The sequence below is a fragment of the Natator depressus genome, chromosome 2 (assembly GCF_965152275.1).
Source record: "Natator depressus isolate rNatDep1 chromosome 2, rNatDep2.hap1, whole genome shotgun sequence".
Taxonomy (NCBI): domain Eukaryota; kingdom Metazoa; phylum Chordata; order Testudines; family Cheloniidae; genus Natator; species Natator depressus.
In genome coordinates, this window is record NC_134235.1 from 219,180,789 (window position 1) to 219,202,744 (window position 21,956).

Below are 21,956 nucleotides of genomic sequence, written 5' to 3' on the forward strand. Positions count from 1 at the left end.
CTCACCCACCCACTCCTGCGAAAAACCTCACCTATGTCTGAGCTATTGAAGTCCTCAAATTGTGGTTTAAAGACTTCAAGGAGCATAGAATCCTCCAGCAAGTGACCCGTGCCCCATGCTACAGAGGAAGGCGAAAAACCTCCAGGGCCTCTTCCAATCTGCCCTGGAGGAAAATTCCTTCCCGACCCCAGATATGGCGATCAGCTAAACCCTGAGCATATGGGCAAGATTCACCAGCCACATTGTTATTGTAACACAATTTGTAGAAACAGCAGGTCGCACCAGAACAGGTGTTTGCCTCATGGGCTTTGCGGTAGGCATTCCGCAGCTCCTTCACTTTAACCCTGCACTACAGAGCGTCCCGGTCATGGCCCCTTTCCATCACGTCCCTTGATATCTGCCCAAAGGTATCATAATTCCTGTGGCTGGAGCGCAGCTGGGACTGGACAGCGTCCTTCCCCCAAACAACTGATGAGGTCCAGCACCTCGCCATTGCTCCATTCTGGGGCTTGCCTGGCGTGTGGAGGCATGGTCACCTGGAAAGATTCGCTGAGAGCACTCCACGCCTGGCTGAGCAAACAGGAAGGGGATTTTCAAAATTCCCAGAAAATTTAAAGGGCGGGTCTGACGGTTGGTCACCTGAGGGCAGGGCAGTAGAGTTCAAAGTGATGACCAGAGTGGCTAGCACAGGCATTGTGGGACACTTCTGGAGGCCAATAAGAGCGCACTATAGGACCAGGGCGTTCACACTGGCACCGCGGCACTCCAGCAGGGGCTCACAAAATGTTATTCCACTTGCCGAGGTGGAGTGCCAGCAGCACTGTAGCCGCGGAGTCAGAGCGCTCTACGTGCCTTGCCAGTGTGGACGGGTAGTGAACTAGTGTGACTGGGGCACCTTTATTGTGCTGTAACTCGCAAGTGCAGCCATGCCCTGAGTATCTGACCGTAAATAACAGATTTCTTGGTGTGGTTGGGGTGGTTACTGGATCTATGAAGGTAGGTGTGGTAATCTGTAGGTTTCTTGTTTATAGCTGTCTGCTGTAGGATTCCCTTGTTGAAGCTGATCCTGGCATCAAAGAAATTGATGCTAAAGTTGGAGAATTCCAGAGGGAGTTTAATGGATGGGTGATAGCATGGGCGGTGGGTGAACCACAGGCATGGGAGGCTAGCCCCTGGCCTGTCCCGCCCCTCCCGCTTGAGGGGAACTAGCGGCAAGCAGGAGGGTGATTTGGGGCGGAACATGAGTGGAGCTACAGGGGGCTGTTTGGGGAGTCGCAGCCTTCCCCAGCCTATGCTACGCATCGCCCATGGGTGGTAGTTCTTGACATTGTGGTGGAAATCTGTGAGGAAGTTTAGGTCTTTTGTCCCTTCCCTACCCCTCCTCCATGATTGGAGAGGAGTTAACAGGCCATTTCACCTTGAATTGTCCATTGAAATATGTAACTATTTAGAATCTGTTTCAACTTGTATTTAGCTGTGGCACTCAAAGTACTTTTCCCAGACCTGAAGAAGAGCTCCATTTAAGCTCAAAAGCTTGTTTCTCTCACGAACAGAAGTTTGTCCAATAAAAGATAAGGAGGACTTGTGGCACCTTAGAGACTAACCAATTTATTTCAGCATGAGCTTTCGTGAGCTACAGCTCACTTCATCGGATGCATACTGTGGAAATTGCAGAAGACATTATATACACAGACACCATGAAACAATACCTCCTCCCACCCAACTCTCCTGCTGGTAATAGCTTAGCTAAAGTGATCATAATGTCTTCTGCAATTTCCACAGTATGCATCCGATGAAGTGAGCTGTAGCTCACGAAAGCTCATGCTCAAATAAATTGGTTAGTCTCTAAGGTGCCACAAGTCCTCCTTTTCTTTTTGCGAATACAGACTAACACGGCTGTTACTCTGAAACCAATAAAAGCTATTACTTCATTCACCCACTTTGTCTCTCTAATATCCTGGGACAAACAGGGGTATGACAACTCTGCATAAAAGCTGGCTTAGCACTTAAACAAACTCTGGATAGAGGTGCTTAGCCAGGGACTTTCACCATTCCAGTGATATGACATTTTTAAAATATTTGCCGGAAAATACGTACTGCTTAATATTATTGTTTTAATTTAAATGACTGTAATGCATTATAGTAAGTTTAAGACTTAACATAGGTTGTCAAAGTTTCAAATTAAATTTTCAATATGTTTACTTTTTAAAATAAATCTGTATTTGATTTAAGTAAAAATCCAATTTAAATTAAAAAAATACTAAATTAAATTATTTTTTTAAAATCAACTCTTATCCATCCTGCTAGAAAACCACTTTAAATCCCTCCTTTACAACATACTTGTGCTATAATGCTTACCAATCACTCCCATTTGGCATTTGTTAGGCAAATGATCTGCTATGACTAAGGATATGATTTCATCATGGAGGTCACGGATTCCGTGACTTTAATGGACCTCCATGACTGCTTCAGCTTCAGCCATGCAGCAGGGCTAGATCTTTCAGTCCCCCACCCAGGCGGTGGGGCTCCAGGCTGTCACCCCCTCCCTCCCCATGTGGCAGAACTCTGGGCTGTCAGGCACCCCACTGCAGCAGAGCTCGGACTTCAGCCCCCGCAGCAGTCAGCCCTCTCACTCCTATGGACAGGTCACAGGCCTCCGTGTATTTTTGTTTATTGCCCGCGACCTGTCTGTGACTTTTACTAAAATTAACCATGACAAAATCTTAACCTTTGCTATGACTTCTGCTAAACTCTCTTCATTTTATTGTTACTTCATGCTCTCCACTCCACTCCACTATGTATGTCTGTTTTAACACCAGATGTGTCCTGTCAGTCATGTAGATAGTTCCTGCTCCAGAGAGCTGACAGTCGTCTTTGTTACATGTCTGTACAGCATTTAGCACAATGAGACCCTGATGCTTGACTGGATTCATAGATGATACTGTTATACAATTCAATATTTAAAGACTTTTACTCCAGTCCTAGTGTTGATATCTTCAAGCTAGCAGAAAGTGAACATAAAAACAGCCGTACTGAGTCAGATCAATGGTCTGTCTAGCCCAGTGGCCAATGTCAGAGGAAATGAACAGAACAGGGCAATTATCAAGTGATCCATCCCCTGTTGTCCACTCCCAGCTTCTGGAAATTAGGACACCCAGAGAGAGCATGGGGTTGCATCCCTGACCATGTTGGCTAATAGCCATTGACGGACCTATCCTCCATGAATTTATCTAATTCTGGAATTGTCATAATGATGAAAAACATTTTTAATCATGGTCTCGTTTATAACATTTCACATTTAATTATAATTCTTTTCCGTTTGAATTTTTCAGTTAACCTTATCTTGGTGAAATATACTGGATTGAATGCATGGAAGATTGAAGTCCTCTATTTATCCTCCAAAGAGTGCAGCAGCACTGCAAACTATAAATAGTAATGATAAAATCTCCATTTTGTGGTGAGACAAATTTGCGTATAATCTATATTTATTGATCATAGGTAATTAAAGGGTTTTCAGTTGTGGGTCAGGGAAAAGATCATCTGAAATGGACCAGAGATTATCTTGTTTCTAGATTATAAAGGTAGACCTAGTTAGCTTTTGCAGATTTTTTTAATTTAATTTTATTGCAGATTTAGGATTATAATGGAGTGCCGCTATAATCTATTTTAATATAAGGAAAAGTAATCACAGCTTTGAGGTCCAGAAAGAATTGTCAACCAGTTGGAATGAATATGATTCCAATCTGCCATGAATTGTAAGTGTGTACCTGTGCCCTCACGTAGAGCCCCACTGAAGTAAAAGGAATATTTCATTTTAGAGCTTATTTTTCCCAGCTCTGTTATTTGGGATCCTGGTAAGAATGTTCTACTTCCCATTGGAGAATAGAGATTCAGGTTCTTTCTTGAGGTTTCAGTTATTGAATTGGTGGAAATGTGGTATTTATAATATCAGATACACTGTACACTGCATAGATATATTTCAAAACTGGGAATAGTTATCAGTTGCTTATACCTTCCAAGATTCTAGAGTTGCTCAGGCTTTTGGCAAATTGCAAAATACAGAAGGATCTCAGAGTTACGAATTTATCAGTCAACCACTAGGGATGTAAAATATTAAACGGTAAAATGGTTAACCAATAGTATTAGTCATACCGTTAACCCTCCCTTATTCACCCACCTCCTTCCGGGTGACGATCACCTGGTAGAAGTCCTTGCTGGTGGCCAGGGCCTGCGTGCTGGTCTCAAACAGGTTCTGCAGCAGCAGAGACGCCATTTTGGGATGCTGGCAAGAGGTGTCTATGGCAACCAGGAAGTAGTGGGCATCACGAGAGGTCACTGGGAGCTCAGCTCCATCTTAAAGGGGCCGGGTTGATATTAATGCTCTAGCCCCTGAGGGGTCTTCGACTCAGCAGTGGGGGGAGGGTTCTGTACACCCCTTTGTTGGTAAAAACAGTCCCTCCAGCCCCATTGACCTGAGGAGAAATACTTACAAAGACCCAGGGGTGACGACCCCAATGGAAGGATACCGCTCAATAGGCCAAGAAACACCTGGCAGCGCAGGGAAGTAGGATGAGCAAACCACCTGTCTGGGGGTTTTGCAGGGGGGTGGCCAGCTGGGCAAGGGGAGTGTGTTTAGGCTGGGGGTGGGCAAGGGCTGCGGGCCCCATCACGGGGTAAAGTAGTCCCCAGCCTCTCCCTGTGCCACTGGAAGGAGTTCAGCCGTGGAGGAGGATGGCACGCTGGTCGGTCTTGCAGCTTCAGCTGATAATTGAAGGGAAGGGAGTCCACTGCTGGGGTGGTATGGCGCGTCTGTGGAGGCCACATCAGGACAAACTAGGTACCTGGGGCCACTCTCCCTTTTCTTGGGTACTGAAGATGTGAGGGGGGCGCTGGGCCCCCTCAATTGCCCCAGGTGCTCCTGGCTAGGCCTGCTGTGTCACCCCCGATATGAGCACAGCTGCTCTTCCCTGTCTGTCCGGGGCAAAGGGGAAGGGGTTTAAATGGGTTATTTTTTAACGACATTTACAGCCCTATCAACCACACACCTGATTTGGAACCGCAAATGCGCAATCAGGCAGCAGCAGGGACCAAAAAAAAAAAGCAAGTACGGTACTGTGTTAAACATAAACTACTAAAAAAAATAAAGGGAAAGTTTAAAAAAAATTGACAAGGTAAGGAAACTTTCTATGCTAGTTTAATTTAAATTAAAAGTAGCATTTTTCTTCTTCACAGTGACGTTTTAAAGCTCCATTAAGTCAATGTTCAGCTGCAAACTTTTGAAAGAACAACCATAACATTTTGTTCAGAGTTATCAACATTTTAGAGTTATGAACAACCTCCATTCTAGAGGTGTTTATAACTCTGAGATTCTATTGTATGGAGGCTACATGCTCATTGAAAGAGATACAGTCATCTTTACATTACAGATAGGCTTGGCGGAATTTTATTTTTATTTTTTTATTTAAATTATAATTTCAGTGGATAATATTGATGTTTGTTTTTAAGCTTTTTTATTTTTATCAGTTTAAACTTTCACAGTTGTGGGGGCATCTGACAATTATTTAATGATAGTACACACAGATATTCAAAAAGTTGGCTATACAACCATTATAACACAAATTGTCCATGTCACATGTCAAAACTTGCAAAGTAAATATCTTAAAATCAAACTCAAATAAGTTCCCAAGCAGCATTTTTGTTACTTTGCTTATCTGTAAATTTCAGTTATTATTGGTGTAATATTTTTCATCAGTTTGTGTGTGCATGGTGAAATCAATGTTCACTGACACTTATCCAAAAAAAGATCTAATCCTTCTAAGCCTAATTATAAAAATAAGTTAGAGAACAGGTTTACTCATATTAATTCTGTACAGTGTAAGGGTTTTTCACTGATTACATTCTCTTAGTGCATGAAAGGGAAAATGAATTGTAACAACTATTGAAACACGTTCTCCAGATAAAAAATGAATAAGCTGTTTTAAATGGAAAACATCAGTGAATATAATTATTTATGCTAGGATGTGATATCATATTTGGTTTGTTTTTATCTTTTTTCCTCAATCTAACCTTTCTTGTTTATTTCATTGTCTCTAGTAATAAATGAAAAAGAATAAACCATGGGAAACCCAGAAAACATAGGAGATGCATATGTTGCTGTGATTCGTCCAAAGACTACTGCTAGCCTGAATTCTCGGGAATATCGAGCTAAATCATATGAAGTATAAAGAATTTTTTAAAACTTTCTTTGATTAAAGTTTGAAAATATGAAAAAATAACATAATTGGAAAACAAAAACCTTAATTATCCTACAGTTTAGATAGATAAACAGAGATTTACTATCTGAGCAATCGTAGGTTCTTATATAGCTCCCATTACCATAGTAGCTGTGTCCCACTATCTCTTTTATTATCTATTTATTTATCCTTAGAAAAACCTTTGTGACATAGGAAAGTATAATTATCTGTATTTTACAGAGAGGGAGCTGAGGCACAGAGAGACTAAGTGACTTGGCCACAGTCACACAGGAAGTTTGTGGCAGAAGAGGGAGCTGAATCTGTGTCTCAGGCTAGTGTGCTAATCCAATAAATACCAAAACACTGTAACGTGTTATGTTACACTTTAAACAAATGCCACAATCACAACATATACTAGAAAAAATTCAGGTAACATCCTTCTAAGTTTCTGAAGTGATTTTTTTTAATTACATTTTCTTTGTGCTTAAAATCAACAATCAAACCTCAGCTCAGCGTATTGGCAGGAACATGTCAAACAGTTGCTATTTTAGAATCTGATCCTACAACCTCTGTCATACACATGCAAGTGTTAACAGGTCTTTTAGGGTAAGGCCAGGTCACGTATAATGTTGCATATTGGTGGATCTCTGTGCTGCATGGAACTTAATACAGGATTGGGATCTTGGCTTTTCCTGTTTCTGTGTCTTTGGTGGTTGAGATGACCTTCCAGAAGATGCTGCTTTGCATTCAGTACTTTCTGGATTTTATCACTGCTTTTACAATTGACTGCCAAGGACCAATTTGTGAAGTTGCACCATGTTCCCACAAATGTGGAATCTTTACTGGCCAGTTATGTTTCTCCTTTTATAATACCCATTTTATAAATAAAAAGCCCTGTGTATAATGACTTTGTACTTTTATTATTTTATATCAAAGGATTTCAAATAAGAAAAATCAAACATTCATCATATAGTTAATGGCATAATTTGTGCCTAATGAAACATATTCCAGCTTCTGCAATATCAAAAATACTAAAAATATAAAAAGGAATACATTCTGTAAATGATTACTTGTGGATAAACCCCATGTTTCAGCAGAGTTCGTGATGGTTGTGAAGTCTGCAGTAAAATGCTTTGTAGAATGTCACAGGAATTGGCCATCCATGATTTTGAGGACCTGAGAAGTGGGGTGAAAGTACATTCAAAATCACTTACAGTATCTGTTGAATGTCCCATATACCCTTGCTATTTAGAGAATTCTGCACATAGCACTACAATTGGTTAATTAAAAACAAAAACTTGCTAGTCTGCTTGTTAAATAAAACTAATGTTTCAGTCGTTCTTAAATAATTATTTAATTTTATTTTTTGCAAGATTTTGTTGCTTGAAGTTCCCATTGAAGGACAAAAGAAAAAGAGAAAGAAAGTTTTGTTGGAAACTAAACTTCAGGGAGGCAGTGAGATAACCCAGAGCATCTTGGATTATGTAGTAGAAACCACCAAACCAATTTCACCAGCTAATCAAGGTATCAAAGGTGAGAATTGTTTTTTCTTATTTGGTATTGGTGTCGCTATAATTGTAGTACTCAAAATAGGCCAGTTAAAGGAAGTAATAAAACAATATCTGTTTTAGAAATCAAGGTCTATTTTAAGTTCTGCAAATAGAAACATGCAACTGAACCCTCAGGCTGTCCCTTATTTTCCTTTTACTTCTAAATGTCTTAAAATTTAAAAAAAACAAAACTCAAAAAACCCTGAACTGTTTTTGACAAGTTTATCGTAGGTGAGACCTTGTGTGCCCATACCTATATTTCAGTCCAAAATTAGTTTTACAGCTAAGTTTCTAAATACTTGGAAAAACTAGATTAGAGTGCACACAATCTTAATCATAGTTAAAATATTAGCAATTAAAAAAAAAGGCTTTAGGGATGATCCAGGAAATTATGCACCAGATAGCCTTAAACTATACCTGGTAAATTGGTCAAAGTTATAATAAAATAATAATTAAAACATCTGGAAGATCGTGATATGATAGTATCTAGCTAGCACAGTTTTTGGAAAGGAAATTTGTACCTCACTTATCTGTTAGAATTCTTTGTCCATGATAGTAAAATAGAGGATAAAGGGTAACCATTTGACATAGTTTATTTAGACTGTATCAAGGCCTTTGATAGGTTCCCTCTCAAGAGGCTAGTAAAGGAACTAAGTAATTCTGGGGTGAGAGAGAAAGTATTGTCATGGATCAAAATCTGGTTGAGAGATTAGAAACAAAGAGTTAAGAATACATAATCCATTTTCATCAGGGCAAAAGTTTAATGGCAGAGTGCCTCAAGTTCTATATTATGACCATTGTTGTTTAATAGGTCACGTTTACATTTAAAAGTTTTCTTGGTATAGCCATTTCGAGTAGGGGTGTGATTTCTTTTATGATGTAGCTGTGCTGGCAAAAAGTGCTTTTTGCCTGTATAGCTCATTTTGTTTGCTGAATGGTATAAGTTATACTGGCAAAAGCACTTTTTTGTCAGTGTAACTGCTTCTACACGAGGGCAATTTTTGCTGGTGTAGCTATACCATGGCCATATAATTATTAACAATCTAGAAAAGGGGTAAGTAGTGAAGTAGCAAAAATTTGCACAAAATTATTTTGGTTAGCCAAATCCAGAGAAGACTTTGAGGAATTTAAGAGGGTTTTACCAAGCTAAGTGAATGGGTAACACAATGAAACTTAAATTCAGTGTTAATAAATGTAAAGTCATGCATGATGGAAAGAAAAATTTGAACTACTGATGCACTTTACAGGGTTCTAACTTAACAGGATTGACTCAGGAAAATAACCTGGGCATCACAGTACACAGTCCGATGAAGACTTTGCTAAATGTGCAGCTGAGGTCAAAAAGGCAAATCAATGTTAGGTTGCTCAAAGATGGGATGGAGAATAATATGGAAAACATTATAATACCATTTTATAAATTGGTGGTTCACTTTGTTGTGGAATACTGTGTGCGTTGCTGCACACCCCATTTTAAAAAGTATATTACAGATTTTAGAGCTGGTTTAGAGAAGGGCAATAGCAACGATTAGGTTAATGGAAAAAATTCATATGAAGAGAAATTGAAAGTAATGGTAATTCTTTACCTGTTAACAATCTGTGTATGTGTGTTGAGTTACACATATGTTCATGCAGCTGCTCAGGGTTATTCAGATTTAATTTGCTTCCTCAGTTTTCAGAAAATAATATTTTATTTTGTTTCCTGGGAACCAGGAAGAATCAAGCTGCCAACCATTTGTCCATCCAACACTCAGTTGACTTCCTTTGTTGTCTTAATAATATATTAGGAAAGCGAGTACTGTTAATGAAGAAATTTCCTCTTGATGGAGAGAAGGTGGGCAGGGAAGCCTCTCTTTTCATTGTTCCAACCGTTGTCAAAGGTAATGTTTAAAACATAATTCCTGAAGTTGTGTGTATTTTAGAGAAACTTAAGCCCTTGTTTCCTAAAGAATTTACATATTTATTTTATATAAATGTTAACTGCTATGATATTTATATTTGGGTTTGGAAGAATTAGATTGAGATTGCTAGAGGTCCATAATTGTCTTTCTCCAGATGCCTAAAAACAGTGGGGAAATGTAGTTAGTCAAAGTTTAAAGAGAATCAAAGTTTTTAAAAAATAGAGAACCAGTGCAATATTTTGTTATATATTCAATACATTTACTAATAGTTAATTTTGGTATTATGAAACAAGAAAACAAATTTGGTTTATTACAAAGGCTACTGTATTTTTATTAGTAAACGTAAAAAAGGATCTTTTCCAGCATCTTTTCTGAGAGAAGAGTCCCCTTTGGAGTGAATGGGCATTCTTGCCTGAGTAAGGAATACTGAGTAGTTCTCTGAAGGCAAAATATATTTCACATAATATATTTCACACTATACCACTGGTTCCCAAACTAGGGGCGCCTCTTGTTCAGGGAAAGCCCCTGGTGGGCTGGGCTGGTTTGTTTACCTGCTGCGTCTGCAGGTTTGGCTGATCATGGCTCCCACTGGCCATGGTTCACCTTTGCAGGCTAATGGGGGCTGCGGGAAGGGCGGCCAACATGTCCCTCGGCCTGCACCACTTCCCGCAACCCCCATGGGCCAAGAACGGCAAACCGTGGCCACTGGGAGCTGCGATCAGCCGAACCTGCGGACGTGGCAGGTAAACAAATCAGCCCGGCCCGCCAGGGGCTTTCCCTGAACAAGTGGTGCCCCTAGTTTGGGAACCACTAGACTACAAAATACATTTAAAATATTATGGAAGTTTTTTGTGTTTTACTGGGGAAACATGTTCACTTGCTATTTGTGATATGCTTTGAAAGTGAAAGTTGGCAAATAAACACCATTTGAATTGTCAGGTCTTTGTCAAAAATAACAGGTTATTTTTCCTTCAACAGTGTATACAGTTTTTTCAGTAATTCAGAAAACGAACATGATCACAATGGTGGGACAGTAACGGAACATTCTATAATACATTTAGGGCAACTTTATTGGATTGAATTTTGTTACGTAAGAATTGGTATGTAATTTGTGAGAGGCAAGGTTGTTCAGGTAATATCTTTTATTGAACCAACTTCTGTTGGTGAGAGAGAGAAGCTTGGGAAGTTAGTCCATTAAAAGATATTACCTCGTCTCTCTAATATCCTGGGACCAAAACCGCTACAAAAACACTGCATATGTAATTTGTATCAGTTACCATTTGGAAAAAATTGATCTACCATAGTCTAAAAATAGAATATCATCTCTTTTGGCTGAAATTGTATAACTGCAAAAGAGGAAAACAGGATTTTTGTTGCCGTTGAAGAGTTTTCTGTTTCTCTTTCCTTTTTAGATAATACAAAATACGCATACAGTCCTGGATGCCCAGTTTTCTACTGCTTACAGGACATCATGAGGGTCTGCAGCGAATCCAGCACTCATTTTGCTACACTCACTGCTAGAATGTTAATAGCCTTGGATAAGTAAGAAATATTAGTAGAAATACGTGGTTAGAAATAGAAAATAGACAAGGAAGTCTGCAAACATGAAAAATTAGATCTGTTTTACAGTAGTCTTGTGATCACTGAGAAGGAAATCATGGTGATATCACATGATTTCTTAGCAAGTTTATTTAAAAAAACAAGCAAATATTGAGGATTGATTTGTAATTCTTCACACCGGATAGTTTTGAGGTGAAGATGGTTATACTTTTTTAAATCTAGAGGTTCCTAAAAAGAGGCTTGTTCACTTCTAATGCATTACAGAACCATGCAAGAATATAAATGATACCTACATTTTACATAGGTAATCTCAATGATAAACTAATAACATTTGCCAGAGTATCATGGAGTCACTTTAGGATCTCCATAGTTTAGATTGCACTGAGATTTGCACTTAAACTAGGAATTAAACCTGTTACTTATGAATAATATAGTGTATCTTCCCCAGATTTACACACTTATTTTTAAATTAGATAATTATGAAAATTTACAAATAATTACTTTAATCTGATTTCTAATCATTTGGAAATTGGCTAAATATATATTTTTGGTGAGTCTGACTTCTTCAGCTCCGTCTAGCAAAGAAATCTGTGATTTTTTTTGTTTTTTTTTTGTTTTTTTTTTTTTGAGATTTTAAAAGTGACTCACTCCTAAATTCTGATCCTGCAAACACACACGCTCTTAACTTTACTCGTGTGTTGTTCCATTCAGTGGTAAAACAGTCAGTCCTTCATTTTATCTTCAAAAATGAAGAAATACTGGCATGGCTTGTCTGAACTGTTCTACAAACATTGAATTCAATAGAACGGCTCACGTGAGTGAAGTTAAGCACATGCATAAATGATGGGATCAGGACCAAAGACAACAGCAAAATATAAGTTATATGTTAATTTTTTATTTATTAGCACTGGTAGTCATAACAGTTTCTGCCTGCTTCACAGTGGTAATTGTCAAACTTGCCTGTCATTGAATGGATGCCCTAGAATCTAAGCTTCCATTTAATGTATTTGTTTCCAGACTTTATGGTTGTGAAGAAAACCTTGAAAATGTGAACAGAATGTAACTGATGCTACGTTATCTAATTGAGTCTTTAGACAGACTGAAGAAATAGCTCTGAAAGGTTTGAACACCCTCGCCATCTAATGGGGTACATGCTCAAAAGACCCCTCACAAGCCAGGGACAGTTTATTGCACAGTGGCCACAACTTTACCAAATAAACAATATTGTAAACAAATGGAAGGAATTAGGGTATTCTTTGCAGCAAAGGGTAGCTGATGTTCAGGACACCTTTGTCCTGACTAGGAGAACCCAAAGTCACAACAAACTACCCAGCTAGAGATACCATCCAGTCTACCCAGGTTTGGACACATGGCTTGGACCGCAAGCCACACTGCCCTCCCATAGAGAGGTTAGAGCTGCCTCTGAGACAGACTAGGGCAGCCTCTGCTTGAGTGTTTCTGTCCCAGCTACACAGTGAATCCCACAATTCTGGGGATATATATCCCTCTTTACCTCCCTCCCATCCTGGCCTAAATAACCAAATAAATTCTTCCCCTGCATAGATTATGTCCACCCCAAACTTGTGTATTGCAGTATGGGAGAACCCACACACAAATATGACTTGACCCTAAAAAAAGCCCCAAAAACCCACAGTGATCAACAGAACGACAACATTAAATCAGCAATTAAATGCCAAGACAGTCTCCTGAAGATAGAGTGAATGCTTGCTCTAAGTCATGCCCCACAATGCATATGTGGGTGGCAAAATCTTACCACAGCAAAAGGAGTGTGTGACTGGCCCTATGTTTCTCCCCAGCTTAACCTAAACAGGGGGCAGGTCCCTCCCTCTGTGTCAGTAAAAGCACTCCTTAGAGTCAGAGGAGCAATTCATGTAATCAGTTTAGTGCCTGATTCTGTAGCCTCTTCATGCACACAACCATCTTTGACTTCCCCAAAAGTGGTGTACCCAGTGTGGCTAAAGAATTAGTCCTTTATCTTCAAAATACTAGTGTTACTTTTCCATTCTGTTCTGCAGGTGGTTAGATGAACGACATACACAATCTCATTCCATCCCAGCTTTATTCAGACCATCTCCTCTTGAGAGGATTAAAACTAATGTCACAAACCCTGCATATGCTATTGAACCTGGGCAGACGGAGAGCTCTCTACACATGGGGTATACTGCATTAGAAATAAAGAGCAAAATGTTGGCGCTGGAGAAAGCAGATATGTGTATCTACAACCCTTTGTTTGGGTCAGATCTTCAGTATACCAACAGGGTAAGAGTTTGGTAATATGAACTATATTTTAGTTGTGAAAGGGATTTGATAATCATGTACTGAACTTTAACATAGGTTTTCTCAGCGCAATGCTTGTGGCCTGATTTGATTTTCAAATGTGTGAATTTGAAAATCTGTCCCCTTAATAGCAACAAGTTAGTATGTTTACATTGGGTCCAACAGAACATACAAGTCATTGCGATTGGTTTGTTGAAGTCTCAATGAGAAGTTTTTCAGACTTTTTTTTTTTTTTTTTTTTAATATTATGTTGTCTTCCTAGGTTGATAAAGTGGTTATAAATCCATATTTTGGTCTTGGAGCTCCAGATTATTCAAAGATTCAGATTCCAAAACGAGAAAAGTGGCAACGCAGCATGAGCAGTGTCATGGAAGACAAGTATTGTGTTACATTTATATAATTATATTTTATATTACTTATTCATATTACAGTAGTGTCTAAGGCCCCATTCAGGAAGCAGGGCCCCATTGCCCTAGGGACTGCACAAAGACTTATATAAAAAGTAGTCCCCAAAGTACTTGCAGCAGAACACAACAGATTGGCGAAACAAACAAATGTAAGGTGGAATATGGGGAAGGAGTGGAACAGTTGGAGGACGAGGCAACACTAAAGTGCGTGTTTCGTAGCATGATGAATATTAGTCATGGCTGGCCATCTGTCTACCTAAGTTCTAATTGTATAAACATTTTAGCTGCTTGTGCTTTGTGCACATCATTAGATACCCATAAGTTGTCATTTTTATATTTCTTTATGTTTGATTGTTGAAATATAAGTGAGTTGCATCTTTTTCATATTTTGGTTTTGATTACTAGAGAGCGCCAGTGGGTAGATGATTTCCCTCTTCATCGCAGTGCTTGTGAAGGAGACTCCGAATTACTGAGTCGCCTTCTAGATGACAACTTTTCAGTCAACCAGTTAGACAGTGACCATTGGGCACCTATCCATTATGCGTGCTGGTGAGTATTTTTGCCAAGTGAGTGTATTTACGGCTGAAAACCTGTACCACTAAGCACTTGTGTGGTTTAAAATAGTAATTAAATGCCAGGAAATCCGAACTCTAGCATTTTAGTCATCATTTGTTCTTAGAGTTAATATTAAAAAAAATGTTGAAAGAGAAATTAAACCTCATGCTTCAAGGTTTAAGCTGATCTCTGACTAAAAGGTTTAGAAGGTGGAGAACTAATGGGACGTTGTCCTACATCAGCCTAATGCTAGTTTTCTTGTACCCTTCTCTGAAATATTTGGTAGTGGCCCCTATCAGAGACACTGTACTGGACTAGATGGACCATGGGTCTGATCCAGAATACCAATTCCTATGTAGCCCAAAATTTAGATTTTATTAAAACAAATATTACAAACCCTCAGACTAATAAAAATGTTTCAATATTTTTCTTAAATTCCAGTGAAAATACTTATTTGTTAATCTTTAACTTAATCGAATCATTCTTCTGCAAATATTACAATACTGAGAATTTGAAACTGACATATGAACAAATGTGAAACTGATTTCATTGATTTTTGTCTTTGTTGAGACAAATGCAGAAAGATAACTACATAAATGATGCAAAATAAACTGGATTTTTAAAATCTTTTGATTTTAATGTCATGCGTGGGAACCCTTAGATAGAATGTGGTATAGAAGTGAAGAGCATTATTGTAGAACAATGGCTTGATTATTCCATTTTGAAAGTACACAGATAGGGGAGCAAGAACTTTAAATAATATTTTCCTTTATTTTTTGTTATTTCAGTGTTTACTTCTGGTTCTATACAGTGTTGTAACCTGGCCATTATAGATAATATTACACCAGAAGTTTCATTATAACCCTTCCTTTTCACATGATCCTTACATTCTGAAAATATGTCCTTTGGATAATTATTCTTATGTGCTTTCTTAGCCCAGAGGTGAATTTTTATGGAAAATGAGGAAACATTCTTCAGCTATTTTTTGAATTATTGACGAGTGAAAAATTACACTTCTTTTAAAGCATTATAAAATGTTTTTAGCTCACCAAAAATTCAAATGGCTTAAATGCATTTCCCACCAAACTACACATGTAAATAGTCTTTAATGAGGAGTAGTTTTATCCAGAAAAGAAGAATTCTGCTCTGCATTCCTGTAGTCTGAACTAAAATTGTTCACAAGACAGCTCTTATTCTTTGTATCATAGAATTATAGGGCTGAAAAGGACCTCAACCCTCCCTGGGCTGAGGCAGTACCCAAGTATACCTAGACCATCCCTGACTGGTGTTTTGTCTTAAAAAATCTCCAGTGACAGGGATTCCATGACCTCCTTTGGAAGTCTATTCCAGTACTTAACTATCATTATAGTTAGAAAGTTTTTCCTAATATCTAATCTAAATCGCCTTTGCTGCAAACTAAGTTGATGACTTCTTGTCCTGCTTTCAGTGGACATGGAGAAAAATTGATCACTGTTCTCTTTTTAACATCCCTTAACATGTTTGAAGACAGAGTGGAGCAGAGCAATTATCTCCCATATCATGCATCTGGCACTCCTACTAATACATCCCAGAATGATATTTTTCTTTCTTCGCAGCTGAATCACATCTTTGGCTCATATTAAATTGGCGATCCACTATAATCCCCAGATCCTTTTCTGCAATACTACTGCTTAGTCAGTTATTCCCCAGTTTGTAGTTGCGCATTTGCTATTTCCTTCCTAAGTGTAGTAATTTGCATTTGTCTTCATTAAATTTCATCTTGTTTATTTCAGACCAATTCTCCTATTTATCAAGATCATATTGAATTCTAATCCTGTCCTCCAAAGTGTTTGCAACCCCTCCCAAAATGGTGTCTTCTGCAAATTTTATAAGCATATTCTCCACTCGATTATTCAAGTAATTTAATGAAAATATTGAATAAGTTATTGGTCCCACAACAGACCCCTACAGGATCCCACTGGAAACACCCTCACAGTTTGAGAGCAAATCATTGATAAGTATTCTTTGAGTATGATTTTTAAGCCAATTAGGATCCAACATTATAGTAATTGCATCCAGACCACATTTCCCTATTCTAAATATGCCATATGTCTAAAACATTCAGGAATATCTCTGAAAGCATCTGAAATAGGTTTTTTTAAAAAAATCTTGTTGTGTTCTTTGTTGTAGCCATTTCTGCTTTTAATCTCTCTTGTAGGTATGGAAAAGTTGAAGCCACTCGAATGTTGCTGGAGAAAGGGAAATGTAATCCAAACCTACTGAATGGACAACTTAGCTCTCCTCTTCATTTTGCTGCTGGAGGAGGACATGCTGAAATTGTGAAAATTCTTCTAAACCATCTGGAAATTGACAGAGTAAGATATCTTTGTAACTGGAATGATAGTCTTACCTACAGTTGCATCACACACTTACAATATCTCTCATATATTATATGTCTCCAGTTCCCAAGGTAAAAACAAATAAATACAGTTTCAGTTCTTAATTGTCTCTAAATTAAATAAAAAAGGACATACGTTTTAAACTCCCAAATTCCAGTTATACAATTATCATAGAAACTCCATCTTAAAACTTATTCTGCCCCAAACATCCAGACTGATTTATAGTTGCCCCCTTTGTTAACTGTACTTTAACTGGATTTTACTAGAGATTTTAGTCGAAACTCTCAGTATCTTTTTGTAAAGTTCCTATTCATTATCAAGAAGTAAATTCCTCAGCCTCTGGGTTTTGCTTGAATTGCACATTTCTATTACTTGTCTAGTTAATAATCTTTTTTTAGTTTATTGCTATCGCATCGATATGCTCCAGTCAGGGATGGGCTGCATTTTTCTAGGTGCTCTATAAAAACACACAAAGAGATAATGCCTGGCCCTATAAGAGGTTATAGTCAAAAAGGCCAAGAAGTAGATAAAGAGGAACAGAGCAGGATATATCCAAGTACAAACAAAGTGATCACACTTATAAAAGACGTGGTGTTAGTTCCTCGCTTTTCTGCAGCATACAAAAGGTAGAGAGAGGGAAGCAATCAAATTCTGCACAGTTTTTGTATAGATTTGCTGTATATACATACTGTGTCCAATAACAAATGAACATAGTGTGATGAAAATGTATGGACAGAAAATACATTATAGGACTGAAGTTATAACCTCATCAAATGGGGCAGTAGTTTTGGTTGTTAGTTATATTACATTTAATTTACTGATAATAAGTAATTTGTATATAAAAGGAAGTATTTCTTCACACAACGCAGTCACCCTGTGGAACTCCTTGCCAGAGGATGTTGTGAAAGCCAAGACCATGACAGGGTTCAAAAAAGAACTAGATAAATTCATGGAGGATAGGTTCATCAATGGTTATTAGCCAGGATGGGCAGGAATGGTGTCCCTAGCCTTTGTTTGCCAGAAGCTGGGAATGAGCGACAGGGGATGGATCACTTGACGATTACCTGTTCTGTTCATTCCCGCTGGGGCACCTGTCAGAAGACAGGATACTGGGCAAGATGGACCTTTGGTCTGACCCAGTAGGGCCATTTTTATGTTCTTATGTATGGGAACTTCAAACCCCCCTCTCCACCACCAGCACAACCACAGAAGATCTATGACTATGCATTTTACTCTATATGTAGAATATATGTCAGAATGCACAGTAGCACAAAATTAGAATAATAAAATTCTATTTTAAATGGAGTGAAATTGGTGCTTATATAATAAATGGCTGAGGGAGTGCTGACTAGAATAAGATTTAGTTTAAGCAAGCTCTGTGCAAAGGTTTTCATACAACTCTGTCAACACACCTCAATCTTGGCCTGCAAACATACCTGCTCTTCCTGTTTTCCTGTGGAGACGCTGCCAAAAACAGTCAGAATAAACAAAGAAGTACAAATAATGAAAAGTATTTAAACAATCAAACTTCTGAACAAGGGAGGATTTTAATTAATATTCTTGAAAACCCCAGGTATTTGTGCTCACGAAAGCTTATGCTCTAATAAATTTGTTAGTCTCTAAGGTGCCACAAGTACTCCTTTTCTTTTTCCAGGTATTTTAGTTATCTTCATACCTTGTTAACGTTTTCCTTTCTAGATTGAAAACTATATTTATGCCAGTCTTTCTGTTCATATTTGTAGCACATTACTGATCAACAAGGAAGATCCCCATTGAATGTCTGCGAAGAGAGCAAACAAAATGATTGGGAAGAAACAGCAAAACTGCTGAAGGAAGCCATAAATAAACCTGTATGTGTTTACCTTTTAAACAGTTTAGTAGTCATATTTTAAAGTCTTAGAAAATGTATTCAGAGTGGAAAACCAAGACATGTGATCAGTCCACATATAGCAACGACAGTCTACAGGACACATACTCTGCATATATTTAGATTTTTGGTGTGAACTATGAAAAATCATGCATTTGTCATTTTAAATGTTTGTATCTTATACTTCTGGCTCTACAGCTGTGTGCAAGATTTTAAAATGTAATTTTTGACTTCTGGAGGTATAAAATAGCACAAATTCTATTGCCACTACTGATCATTCTATCACTGTTTTCTTTTGTAGGTGTACCAGCGTTTTATATATTGATACAGTCTGCTGATATGTTGTTTTTAAGCACATTTTCATTTGACTTTCAGTGTTATTGAAGAAGGAACTGATCCCTCTCATTTTCCCTTATAAAGCAGTTGTTGTATGCTCTGAGCATAATAGATGTTATTGCCTTCTAATATAATCAGATTAATATAGTAAAACTAAATGTTTGGTAATTGAAGTTACTACAGTAAAAGTGGGAGGAAGTGCTATAGTTAAGATTGCAAAATGTTTTCTATTCTAACCTCATTTTCAGTCAATGATAATTTTCCAAGACATTCACCTTTCTGGCTAAAAGTTTCCAGGGTTGGTCTCTGAATCTTTTTGGGAAAGACTGAGCAGAGGAGAGATGGGGAAATACACTGCTATTATAATAAACATTTGCAACTTTTTTTAAAAACAGCTAAAGCATTGAAACAAGTAGAGATAAGATGTTTAAGCCCTCAGTTCAGCTTGGTACTTAAGCACATGAATTGTCCCATTGACTTAAATGGGATTATTTATGGCATACGTAAAGTTAGTCACGTGCTTAAAGCATGGCTGTAATGAGACATGTTCTGCACCCACAATCCATTGAAATTAATGGGAGTTTTGAGTAAAAATTATTAGTAGTAGTGCCTAAAGGTCTCAAGTAGATAGGGGATCACCTTGTGCTAGGAGCTGTACAAACATATAATAAATTAAGGCCTTTGCCCCCAAAGAGTTTATGGCCTAAAAGATGAGACTTAAAGGATAAGTGAAACAAATAAGAGGGATGGAGGGAGGAAAAGGTAACGATAAGATGTTTTAATATAAACTAGTTGTGTGCATAATTCATATTCAATCAGTAGTAGTAATCACACAATGCATGTGGCAGGATATACGTAGGCACTTAGCCCCAGATTTTTGAAGGTATTTATGCATTGTTCTGCTCAGCATTGCAACACCTAAATACCTTTAAAAATCTGCACCTTAGCTACTATGGTAATGGGCATGTTATAGAAATGTAAAGAGAGACAATGCTATATGGGTCTCGGAGGCCCCACAGATCTGTGAAGGGTGTTCTGATCCAAGATAAATATAAAATAATTCTGCAAAATTATTTCTCTCAAAATGTAAATGCTACTAAATTGGATTAAAAATTGATGTTTGTGGAAGTGAAAGCAATAGAAGAGCGAGATTTTAACTTATGATTAATTTGTCCCCATTTATTTTAATGATATTTTTATATATTTTTGCCACAGTATGAAAAGGTACGGATTTATCGAATGGATGGGTCATATCGTTCTGTTGAGTTGAAACATGGAAACAATACTACTGTACAGCAGATAATGGAAGGAATGCGTCTGTCTCAAGAAACACAGCAGTACTTCACTATTTGGATTTGTTCTGAGAACCTTAGTAAGTAGTTAGAGAACTTACAACATTGTTGGACTTATTGTTTTGGGTTTTGTTTTTTTACATTTATTTTTGTAAATGTCTTGCTAAAGTAAAAAGGCACCCAAGCAAGACTGGTAGACCAAACAATAAACTTGCCGGCTTTCTTTAGTCATATACATTGTCCCGTCATTTTCTGCACTGCTGAGCCATTCTGGAGACCTTTAAAAAATTTTTGAGAATTTTGTTCACCGTAGTGCAGAGAGGCAATTGCGAAAAACCTAGATATGATTAGGTTGATAGAGAGTTGGCTGTTAGTTAGATGAGACTTCGGAGTTGAGCAATGTTGAGTTATTGCAGGTTTTGGGGGTATGCTGGGTTTTTTTTAATACCTAGAAAAAAAATTATTTAAAAACACACTTTTTTCAATAGCTTAGATTTGGTGCCTGTCATGTACGTTTTTTAAAATAGTGGTTCTCACTGGAAAGAAGGGGAAAGATTGTGGACCGTGAAATATCTTACAGTTCTGTAATACCAACTGTGGGAAAATCATCTTGAATGCCTTCTGGAACTTTAAACCATTGAGATCAGTGGAGCTGCTGCAGTAGTCTGCCTGGCCACCCTCCACAAAGAGAACAAGCTGTAGATGCCTGAAGAGACAACACAGGACTTCTGTGGGAGCTGCTGGATGCCTAATGCTTTTGACAATCATGTCACTTAAGGTGCCTAAGTATGGACTTTGCAGCCTGGTTTTAGGCACCCACTCTTAAAATCTTTGCCTGCAAGTATAGGGCCAAATCCTTCCAACCTTGCTCACATAACTCATATATGCAACTTAATCAACTTCAGTGGAATTATTCATATGAGTAATAATTAAAGGATTGGACTTATGTTATCTATGCGTTATATATGTTGCGTTAATTATTTAAGATTGTAAACAGTTTGTAATTTTTAAAGCATTCTAGTTTATCCCTATAAGCCAGTGGGCCATCTCACCAGCCAGTGCATCAAAAGAACTCTCAGCAGCCACAGGATTTCAGTATCTTTTTTTTCAGACACTGAATTTTTTATTTCTCTCAAATAAAACATAATTTCCAGATGTAAATCATGGCCTTTTCCCTGGCCCGTTGTCTCTTGTAGAAGCTATTACTCCCTGCAGCTCTCACTTCTCAGGTCCTCTGCCTGGGTGTTAATTCAAGTCTGTCTGCTCCCTTCTGCTGCAGCTTTCCTCTCTGCAGAGTTGCACTCCTAGAACATCTGTTTGGGAGCTAAGGAGAGCCCGCCTGCTCCCTTCTTGTCTTCAGCCTGCTACCTGAAATCATGCTGCCCTTTGCATTCCAGCAGGCCTGGCTCTTAGTTTCAGTCTTCTACCATATGATCCCTGGACTTTATTCCCTTCACGTGGGAAGGTGAGCTGAGCCTGGCACGGAGTGCAGCTGAGTCCCATCCCCCTTAAAGGGCTTCCTCACCTGTGACAGTCCTTACTGCATACTTACTTTCCTGATTCTAGCATTATGTATTATGAG

General features: G+C 38.2%; 1 protein-coding gene across 4 annotated transcripts in view; it reads left to right on the forward strand.

The window, feature by feature from the left end:
- Positions 1-21,956, forward strand: part of KRIT1 (KRIT1 ankyrin repeat containing) — a 47,930-nt gene that overhangs the window by 4,746 nt on the left and 21,228 nt on the right. For 2 of the 4 annotated variants that reach the window (XM_074945938.1, XM_074945937.1), the window contains exons 2-12: positions 3,333-3,457; positions 6,094-6,218; positions 7,607-7,766; positions 9,568-9,660; positions 11,094-11,223; positions 13,278-13,521; positions 13,802-13,917; positions 14,352-14,495; positions 16,699-16,855; positions 18,622-18,729; positions 20,298-20,454. In XM_074945938.1, the coding sequence (XP_074802039.1) occupies positions 6,117-6,218; positions 7,607-7,766; positions 9,568-9,660; positions 11,094-11,223; positions 13,278-13,521; positions 13,802-13,917; positions 14,352-14,495; positions 16,699-16,855; positions 18,622-18,729; positions 20,298-20,454 (1,411 nt within the window). In that variant the 5' untranslated portion in view covers positions 3,333-3,457; positions 6,094-6,116. The remainder of the gene's footprint in view (positions 1-3,332; positions 3,458-6,093; positions 6,219-7,606; positions 7,767-9,567; positions 9,661-11,093; positions 11,224-13,277; positions 13,522-13,801; positions 13,918-14,351; positions 14,496-16,698; positions 16,856-18,621; positions 18,730-20,297; positions 20,455-21,956) is intronic. The other 2 variants (XM_074945940.1, XM_074945939.1) reach the window with 2 other exon arrangements.